The sequence below is a fragment of the Channa argus genome, chromosome 22, assembly GCF_033026475.1.
Source record: "Channa argus isolate prfri chromosome 22, Channa argus male v1.0, whole genome shotgun sequence".
In the NCBI taxonomy this organism is placed as follows: Eukaryota; Metazoa; Chordata; class Actinopteri; order Anabantiformes; family Channidae; genus Channa; species Channa argus.
The window spans coordinates 13,846,913-13,857,050 of NC_090218.1; the positions used below are offsets into that span (position 1 = coordinate 13,846,913).

Here is a 10,138-nt window from a genome sequence, read left to right on the forward strand (position 1 = left end):
TTCCCTAGAGTACAGTGGACACCAAAATTCTCAAAGAGAATTACTTTTGCACAACCAGAACTCTTTGAAGAGCTGGTGGCCCGACCGAACGGGGCAATCATCGAAAAATAACCTTGGTAACACAGGTGAACAAGGACTAAAAATAACTTTGTCTGAAAGAGTGGCTGGGTGAAAGCCTCACCTAAGTGCAAAACATAGAAAAGCTCAATTGGAGTCCTCTCATCATCTTGGCAGATCTGAACACACAACCTGGACAGACCTCAGATGGCTGACAAGTTTGCTCTTCTAAATACATTTGACCTGAGACTGGTCTCCACTCACCCGACCTACAAAGCTGGCAACAACCTGGATCTCATACTCACCCGGAACTGAATCATTAACACATCTCTCAAAAGTGCCATTTTTCTGAAACCTGAAAAAGGGTAACCCACAAAACAATAAAACAAAGATTATACAAATAACAAAAAAATAATGCATCACATTCTTCAAGAAAAACTGTGGAAAAATGACAATCCATACTTTTCAGTTCATAACACAAATCCAACATAGTTTTTCCCCACAACCCTACTCAGTTAAGTTCGTTCTACTTTGTGGAATCTTGTATCAAGCAGTTAACACAAAACATCTTGTTCTGACTAACTGAATAAGGAAAACAAAAGCAAACTCATAGCATGTATGATCAATTTCAGAGTACTTAAAATTAGCGTATTTACAATATTCACAGACTACTCACGGTACAGAGTTAGAGAAAAGCAGGTAACTGCTGTGAATCCAATGTTGTCTTCAGCACAGACGATCCCATGCCAACACGACACATAACAACGCGATTGACTATGTGGCAAACAAATTTATAAACAAGAATAATATTTGAGATGACCAGTATGGATTTCTTAACAAAATACATCAACTTCACAAGCAGTACTTGATTTTACAAAAATTGATCCTACGGTTGTTGGTTCAATTCACAGCTCCTCCTGTCACAAGACGGTAAGTGTAGGCCAGCTGTGTAGCCATCTCTGTGTTTGTGTGTGTGTGTGAATGGGTGAATAAGAAGCATTGTACCAAAAAGGTAGTAAAGTGCTATTTAAGTGCAGCCTACCATTTAACAAATGAATGTAGATTATGTTGGCGCTATTTATTGATCTTAAAGAAAAACATTTAAAGAAAAAACATGATTGTCACTAGAAAAGTTAGAGAGATGCGGTATAAGAGGGATTGCATACTGTTAGGTTAAAACATGTTCTGTCATATAACTATTCCTCAAAAACATTGAAAATAACATCTTGGGTCCCATGAGGCTCATTTTTGGGCCTTTTGTTATTTACCTTGTATATAAATGAAACTTGTAAAGTTTCCAGAGTGATTGATTGTGTTTTCTTTTTTTTTTTTGTTATTACACATTCTTTTATGGGAGAGGGAGTTGGCAGCTGTAAAGAAATTGTTTAATTTTAATTTATATTTTTTAATATTAAAAAATAAGAAAACTTTTTAAAAAGAGATTTATAGATGTATATGACATACTTTACTTTCGCTTTACTCAAAAGAAACAAGTTACAAAGGAAAGAACAAGGAAAAGCAATAATGCAGGGAAAAGGCATGAGCATGTTAGAGCTGCAGCTCCACCTCCAACCAACAGGTAGCGCGCAGTTAGTAGAAGTGGCAGAAGGAAAAAAAGAAGACGCAAACAAAGCAGCAGCCGCTTTTGGATTCCACTGGATTGCACTCTGCTGGTTTATAATCTGCCTGTCTGTGTGGTTGTCCTGGATCAGATGCCAGGTTTGGGGCTCAGAGTTTCTAAGGTAAATCTGTAGTCGCTCTATAGTGTTCTGATAGAATCAGTGTATTAGTTAACCCAGGTTCAGATTTGTTTAGGTTTTCCTTCAGTTCGAGTTTTGTCAAGTGTATAAAATAAGCAAGTTTTTTATTAAACCCAAATTAGTTTCAATTAAACAATCGGTCGTGATAAAATCCGCCTTTGTGTTAAACCAGGTCACGAACTATTTTGACCAGGTTCATCGTCTTTAAGTTTGTTTCAAACAAATCTTAGTTATTATAATTTTAATTCCGTTTCTTCTGTTAGCTCCCATGCTAACATTCTGCATCACCGCGACAGCTGCTTTACGGCAAACAGTTGATCAGACCGGAAAAGGAAGACAGAAGTAGAAAGTGCGCATCAGAACAGCAAAGACAGAGATCGATACTTGTCAGTAACTAAACTAATAACTGAATCGTCGAGATTTGATTGGAGCAGATATGAGTTGCGGAGCTGCAGAACTTAGGATCACATTCAGCCCTGGCCGCGTACAGCTGGTTCAGGTAAACACTTGCCTGTAAACAAACTAGCGATGCTAAGGCAGTTAGCCGCAAAGGGCAAAGGAGGGTGTCTTGGAAAGTTTTTAAACACCCACCCCCCCACCTATCTCACTGTCTCTCGCTCTCACTCACACTCACACTCACACACACACACACTCACACAATCAGGACTAGTCTTTGTTCAGTTCCTGTTGAGTTTCTCAACAACAGGTGAATTTTTACCTCAGAATCTCACCTGGAAGCATCAAAATGAGTTTATGCTGCACAAACCAAACCTAACCATAACCTTATAATACAGAAAAAAGTACCAATTTAGGTGTTAGATCTGAATTTGAAACCTGAACCAGGTTGTGCCTCCTGCGTATATTCCATTCTCAACATGGCGACTCTAAATCTTTATCCATTTAATAATATGCACCCAAATCCTGAATTGTCATAGACTGTTCTGGGGATTTAGATTCAGAAATATTTTGGTTTAGGCCTGAAAAGATGTGAGATGCCCTTCTTCCTGAAAACAAATACGGCAATATGGCTACAAGAAGTGACATCTTGCTTTTGCACTATCCTTGTTTCTGAAGGTAATTAAGGCATTTGCTGCATAAAGATAAAAGTAAAACCCATAAAGATGCAGGTAAATGATTTAAATAAGTTCCTCATTGAACAACAAGGTAACTAAGTAATTGTAATTAAGTAATTTCCTGCCCTGCTTAGCTCTAGCTGCTTGACGTGCATCACTTACTATAGCCCTGATATTATAGTTACTGTTGTATGGATGTTTTCTTCAGGAGGAGGAGGTGGTCCCAGGGGGTCCAAGGGTCCTTGTCACAGGGGCAACAGGACTCCTGGGTCGAGCAGTGTGCGCAGAGTTTCTGAGCATCGGTTGGTCTGTCATTGGAACTGGGTACCGGAGAGCCAGGCCCCGCCTCCTCCGCTGTGACCTCACAGACGAGGATGCTGTCAGAGGACTACTGCATGAGTATCAGGTAATGATGCTCATGTAATGAAGGCTGAGGACAGAACTAGAGTGCAGGATTATATATTGTACTACACACTGTGTAGTATATGATGTATACCTATATCATGTGACAATAGATAAACATCCATTGTTTCATATTGTACTTTTATTCTTTTTATGGTTGTGTTGTACAGTCACAGCACAATCTTTTTGGGAGTACGAAGCTTTCTTTGACATGAAGTGGATGCAGCAGTTTAGCTGCACAACCCAAAAACACACAAAGGCAGTTAAAGCTAACACAGAATAGGGTATTTTAGAATAGGAGCTGTACACCAAACAGTTTAATGTGATACTATGCATCTAGTAGGTTGTAATTTGTGTGTCACTAAGCGATACATGCGCTTAATAAACACAATTAATTTTTGTTTTGAAAGATTTCCCTTTACTGACGGCTGGAAAAATATAAATGGATGTCAACCTGATTATATGAATAATAAAAGACTAACATCAAACACTACATAGATACAGTAGTTTTCATTACAGTGTCTAGATGTCAAGTATTGAGAAATCAATCTTCTCAGGTGAATTTTTTTTTTTTAATTCACAGAAAATATGCCATCTTAATAGATAAATAAAGTAAAAATAACAAATAAAAACCCAATAATATGAATTAATATATTTCATTATATATATATATATATATATATATATATATATATATATATATATATAAAATAATTATTTTTAATGTTACTGTCCCATAAATTAACTGCTGTAAATGTAATAGTGTTTTTATTTGTTTGTCTGTTTTCTCAGACTGTTTTCTCTCTCAGCTCCTCCCTGAAAAGTACACGACATTCTTCCTTTTTCAACTTCCACTGCTTCGTCCTCTGCTCTGCCTGAGTCTTCTTCATCTTCCTTGCCTCCAATGTTATTTTACACACCACCATCCTGAGTTGTGTGGCTGCACTCTCCTTTACCAATACTTTGCAGTCACTTATCTCTTTCAGATAAAATTGTCGACACAAGATGTAGTCCACCTGAGTGCTTCTACCTCCACTCTTATATGTCACTCTATGTTCCTGTCTGTTTCAAGAAGAAAGTGTTTACTACAGTCATTTACATCGTCTTTGCAAAATCTACCACCATCTGTCCTTCTGCGTTACTGTCCCAGAGACCAAACTTCCCACCACATTCTCATCACCTTTGTCACCACCCTTTACCGACATGTCCATTAAATCTGCACCAATCACCACTTGCTTACCTCTGGGGATGTTCTGCATCACTTCATTTAACTCACTCCAGAATTTCCCCTTCTCTTCTAACTCACATCCTACCTGTGCATAACCACTAACATTGAACATCACACCTTCAATTTCCAGCTTCAGACTCATCAACCTATCTGATACTCTTTTCACTTCTAGAACATTCCTCATAAACATTTCTCATTTCTACTCCATTTCTCTTCCTATCCGACCCATAAAACAACTTGAACCCTGCTCCTAAGCTTCGAGCCTTGCTGCCTTTTCACCGGGTGTCCTGGACACACGATAATACACCTTCGTTCTCTGCATCATGTTAACCAACTCTCTAGCCTTCCCTGTCATAGTCCCAACATTAAAAGTCCCTACTGTCAGTCCTACACTCTTGGCTTTCCTCTTCTCTCTCTGCCTACATACACACCTTCCTCCTGTCCTTCTTCGACCAACAGTAGCCTAATTTCCACCGGCACCCTGTAGATCTGGGACTGGCACAAGAAGACTTGGCTTGTGGCCCCTTGTGGTTGCATATATATATATAATATATATATATATGCAAAGGACCTGTGGTGGGTGTAGGCTTGTAGAGCACAGGGAAGACAATTGCTCAGGATTAAGAGACCCGAGGTTATGGAGGAAAGTTACATGTGTGGTAAGAGTATGAAAAGGTTTAGAGAGGAAGACAGTGATCAGCTAACTTTGAGGCAAACACACAAGTTTCAGTCAGTACATACTTGTTCAGTGTATCTCCTGTTCTAGTTAGACAGTTTGGGCTGATTAGTTAGTTGTATGTTTGTAGCTTCTTATATAGTTATAAGTGATGAGAGAAATTGTATTTCCCCTTTTTTCAGACATGCATACCTATAACAGACAATATTTCACTTTACCTGGTATGAAGTGTTTGATATGAACTTGAGCATATTTGAGTGGACTAATAAAGATGTGCAGACAATATAAGCAGGATATTTAGTATTAACAAGTGAGTCACTCACAGGCTGTAAACCAGTCTGTTAATTTGTTCACATTAAATAATTTGGATGGGAAATGCCAGGTTGGGTCGTTTTGAAGGAGAAGCTAAGTGAATCCTGCATGAATAATGCCACTCTAATCAATGATCTCCACATTTTGACATAAAACAAGTTGTGCTTCACTTCAAATAAACTTAAAAAATTAGATCAAAGAGCATTGAGAAGAAACCACATATATACTACGTTGCTTTGTATGAAATGGCTAATTGCCATAGCCTCAGTTCAATCCTTAAGTTTTATCTCATTGTCTGTGTTTTGTACTTCGAAAGCATTTTATTAGTATTCTATGCACAGTTTTATAAATGAGGCTCCTGCAATAAATTAAGATGGTTTGGAAACATGATAAATATCCTCCTGGGCACCTTGACTTGGTAACAGGTCTGGGGATGAACACAAACACAGGTCCTGATTCCTAAGGTCGATGGAATGTTTTCGCTTCTGGTTTTAGTTGAGGTCTCGTTTTATCTGAGGTGATGGATGTCTGAATGTGTCTCTTTCTCAGCCGGATGTGATTGTTCACTGTGCTGCTGAGAGACGTCCAGATGTCGTGGAGCGATACACAGAAGCAGCTGTTAACCTCAATGTACATGCCACGAGCATGCTTGCCAAGGAGGCAGGTCGGTGTTTATGTGCTGTTCTCATGTTCATATCTGATACATGTATGTATCGTGTATGATTATCATGAAGTGTCTCTAACAGCTGTGTGTGGAGCTCTGTTGATTTACATCAGCACTGACTACGTGTTTGATGGGAGGAATCCCCCGTATGGAGAAGACGACAGCCCCAACCCTCTAAACGTTTACGGTCGCAGTAAACTAGAGGGAGAGAGGGAGACACTGAGACATTGTCCAGGTATCTGTTTGTCTGTCAACCTATCTGTCAGAGAGAGAGGAAGACATGTGGACACTCTTGATGTATCTGTCATTCTTTCCACCTATCCGTAGGTGCGGTGGTGCTGCGAGTGCCCGTGCTATTTGGGGAGGTAGAGTCAGTGATGGAGAGTGCAGTGACTTCACTGTGGGTAAAGGTAGAGGCATCAGAGAGCTGCACCCTGGATCACTGCCAGCAGAGGTTCCCCACAGATGCCCGGGACGTTGCTACTGTCTGCAGGAAGCTTGCAGAAAGAGCGAGACAGGTAAGAGACTTAGATAACTGTCAGAGAGAAACTGCCTGTTTCAGCACCTGTTTTTCTTCTCCTGGCTGTTTGCCCACCTTTCTGTTTCGCAGGATCCGTCTATTAAAGGAATCTTTCATTTCTCGGGTAAAGAGCAGATGACCAAATATGAGATGGCAGTTGCCATAGCTCAGGCCTTCAACCTGCCATCCAACCACCTCATTCCTGTAAGTGTCAGTCAGTACTTGAATCTGTACAGTACTCTCTCTTAACCAGTAATGTGAACATTTTTTCATCAGCAGCAACAATTGTTTTATTCATTCTGCGATCGGTACTAATTAATCTGTACAGTATTTGATATTTTTACCAGCATATTACAACCACCTCTACTGTAAATGTATGATGTTTGTTTCCTTATAATATGAACTGATGTAATTTTTCAGCCAATCCAGATGTTTAAAAAATGTTCCATTATTGTTAATAAATGTTAAACTTTAACCACAAAGCTGAGAAAAGACAAAAAAAAAAAATCTCAACACTGTTGGTACTTTGTTTTCTTTATCTTTAAAATATATAAAACAGCAGTAAAACAGCAGTGCAAATGATAATAATTTTAACACTTGATAAATTCCCTGTACCTTTTCTTACTGAAACAGTCCCAATCCTTGGCATGTTTTTGATAGTCCTTAGAACTATAGGTGGAAGTTTCCCCTTTCACTTGTCTCCATACTACAAGAAATATGAACTGTAATAGTTCTTGGTATACAGTTTTAAGGAACCCTTCTATCTCCTACTAAGTCCTCATTTAGATTTGAGGTATTTGTTAAATATAATGTAAATCATATATTTGATCTGGATGTCTGAATGTAGTTCTCTGTTAGGTGACACTGCAGTCATCTCATGTCATATAGCCAGGTGTCTGACAGTGAGCACCTGGTGTCGGAGTTCATTACTGAGGAGGTGAACAGCCTTATTTCAGCAAACTATGTGTTAATCTTCCAGTGGTTCATGTTCATAGCATTTTTAAGAGCTGTTGACAGAGTAGGAATGTATGTTACTGCCAATTGTCTGAAGAAAAAAGTTAAAAACAATTAATTTAATTACGCCGGATGCCCTTCCCGACACAACCCTCCCCAATTTCTACCGGGTTTGTACTGGCACTGCACAGCTGGGGATGGGACGGTTAGGGTTAGGGATTTAAACCAATGATTTGGTTCAAATCTACCACCTAACCTTGAGTTGTTTTATCTCCAGGCCCTATGCTGTATGTGTTGTGGTTTATGTCTGGTTCCCAAACCATGATGTATTCACCACTCTTACGAGTGCAGTGTATTTTAGCATTATTGTTGTAATGAAGGTGCCAAATTAAATTTACAGCAGACACTGGTTTTTATGTCTTCTCAAATATTGGTATTAACAAGTATTTCTGTTTCTAAAATTTCAGATTAAATATAATTTATTCTATAAATACTCCTGTTTCTCTGCAGCTCACAAACCAGCTGGTCATGGATGCAATATTTGCAGTTGTTTGTACTATTGATAGGATTTACTTTACTAATACTACTCCTGTTCTCCAGGTTATGTAGTAGAAGGCAATGACTAAAGTATCTATAGTACTTTACATTTTGTTTCTCCTACAGTTGACGGAGCAGCCTGTGGCTGCAGCTCCTCGACCTGTCAACGCACAGTTAAACTGTTCTCGTCTGGAGCTGCAGAACCTGGGTGTAGAACCGAGACCATTCACTGTAGCCATCACTGACTGCCTATGGCCTTTTACACCAGACAAACGCTGGAGACAGACTGTCTTTCACTGAACGAGAGACAAATGGGTGCAGCTAGGTAGATAGGTGGAGATAGACCATGTTCTTCTGAGACAGAGACAGACATATTTAATAGGTATTTACAATATAAATGTATTCTTCTACCCTGAGTTGCGTATGCAGGTTTTATAATTCAGGTTCTCATGATATCATAATAACCTGCTGGTTCTATATTTCTGTAAACAGTGACTTTAATTTGTTAGTGTGAACAAACTGGAACCAACTGTTAAATAAACAATGTACCTTAATGAATACAGTATTAAACCTGCACCCTGAAGTCCATACTAAATCCTGTCATTCCTTTTTTTATTTTTACCACTTCCAGGAAATTTAAATTATTGAAGTTATTTGTGATGTGAATCAGACCAACAATCAGTCTAAATATATGTCTTGCAGTTTGAAACTAAAATTAAATAAAAGTTGTGTGTTAGAATTGTTGGCTGCTTGTTTCAGGACACTGTTTAAAAGTCTAAAAAGGAAATGTGACCCTGCTGTGTTTCTACTGTGATTGTACTGTGCTTTTTCTGTGTTTGATGTTGGCTGAACATTAAACTGGCTGTTCAATTAATCTGATCTCAGAGATTTCCTTTACAATATGTCTGATTAATATAAAGTCATTGATGTTAGTTCTTACCCTCATCCTGATCCTTCAGCAAACATGTTTGGGTCTTTCTTGTTTTTAATTTATCTATGTCTTTCCCTGTATTTATTAGGTATGTAGGCATTAGACCTTATAAAGTTATTTTGTAAAACAGTTGCACTGGAAATAAGGTGTGTCATAAGGAAGCGTATGGGGCTCATAATTGAAATGGTAATTTATATTTCAATGGGCAATTCAATATTTAGTTTAGTCATGCAATTTCAAAATGTATTATACAACTGAGAATTTAACAATAAAAGTTGCAGTTCGATCTGCAATGTAGTTTAAATAATTTTAATTAAAACTGAATGAAAGCTAAATCAGCTGCATGTCAAATTGCCATGGTTTTCTAGTGTCTTTATTCAAATGTGCAGCCAAACAGCGTCCCCTCTCGATTTACATTGTAAATTACTTGAGACGACGATCTTTTGGTGTCCAAAATCAAATTACACTACAATCTGTCAATCCTTGTCAAGGGGGGACCCCAGCTGCAGCTGGTATGACCCGCCCCTACCCTGCCTCTTATTGGCAAGCTCTAATTGTAAGTTAAACGAGTAAGTAGCCTAACAATCAGACTGATGACACAGCAGAAGGAAGCTCACTTGCTTTTGCTACTCTGCAACGCAGACTTTAAGCCGGACACGCACATCAAGCATGGGTTAATAATATTAAACCAAACGAGGACGTACCTGGGATGGATTAACAATATTTGGCTAATGAACTGCTCTTGGACAAAGACGTGACTGTGGCGCAGTTTCACTTGTTACTAATGTTACCACAGAAGAAAGCAGCCGCAGTAATGTTAACCATCGGAGCCTCTGAAGACTTGACTTTGGTAAGTTTGTGTCCGCAGCTACAGTCAGTTGTCAGTTTGTAAGGTAGCACTTAGACCAAGCTAAATCTAATGAGAACGAGCGGCAAAATTGAATGCGCTGGCCATCAACATATCCAGCCAGCTCAACACCATATTTCTTTCAGTTCCCCAGGTTGTAACGTGCCCAAATTCTTA

At 38.8% G+C, this 10,138-nt stretch overlaps 1 protein-coding gene across 3 annotated transcripts; it reads left to right on the forward strand.

Annotated features, from left to right (window-relative positions):
- Positions 1–1,650: 1,650 nt before the first annotated feature.
- mat2b (methionine adenosyltransferase 2 non-catalytic beta subunit methionine) lies at positions 1,651–9,057 on the forward strand. 3 transcript variants are annotated; one of them, XM_067491659.1, is made up of 7 exons: positions 1,651–1,799; positions 3,099–3,296; positions 6,058–6,172; positions 6,255–6,407; positions 6,500–6,690; positions 6,735–6,896; positions 8,310–9,057. In XM_067491659.1, the coding sequence occupies exons 1-7, from the start codon at positions 1,770–1,772 to the stop codon at positions 8,481–8,483; spliced, it is 1,023 nt and encodes a 340-aa protein (XP_067347760.1). In that variant the 5' UTR covers positions 1,651–1,769; the 3' UTR covers positions 8,484–9,057. The 3 variants fall into 3 exon arrangements, with proteins under 3 accessions (XP_067347760.1, XP_067347759.1, XP_067347762.1); XM_067491658.1 differs by lacking the exon at positions 1,651–1,799 and adding an exon at positions 1,875–2,316; XM_067491661.1 differs by lacking the exon at positions 1,651–1,799 and adding an exon at positions 1,886–2,316 and having other exon boundaries at positions 6,783–6,896.
- The last annotated feature ends 1,081 nt before the right edge of the window (positions 9,058–10,138 follow it).

Excerpts from the sequence above, each read along its gene's own strand:
- mat2b (XM_067491658.1), top strand. The coding sequence starts at position 2,254 with ATGAGTTGCGGAGCTGCAGAACTTAGGATCACATTCAGCCCTGGCCGC. Across the intron at positions 2,317-3,098 it reads GCCGCGTACAGCTGGTTCAG|GAGGAGGAGGTGGTCCCAGG; the intron begins GTAAACACTTGC and ends TGTTTTCTTCAG. Across the intron at positions 6,173-6,254 it reads CATGCTTGCCAAGGAGGCAG|CTGTGTGTGGAGCTCTGTTG; the intron begins GTCGGTGTTTAT and ends TGTCTCTAACAG.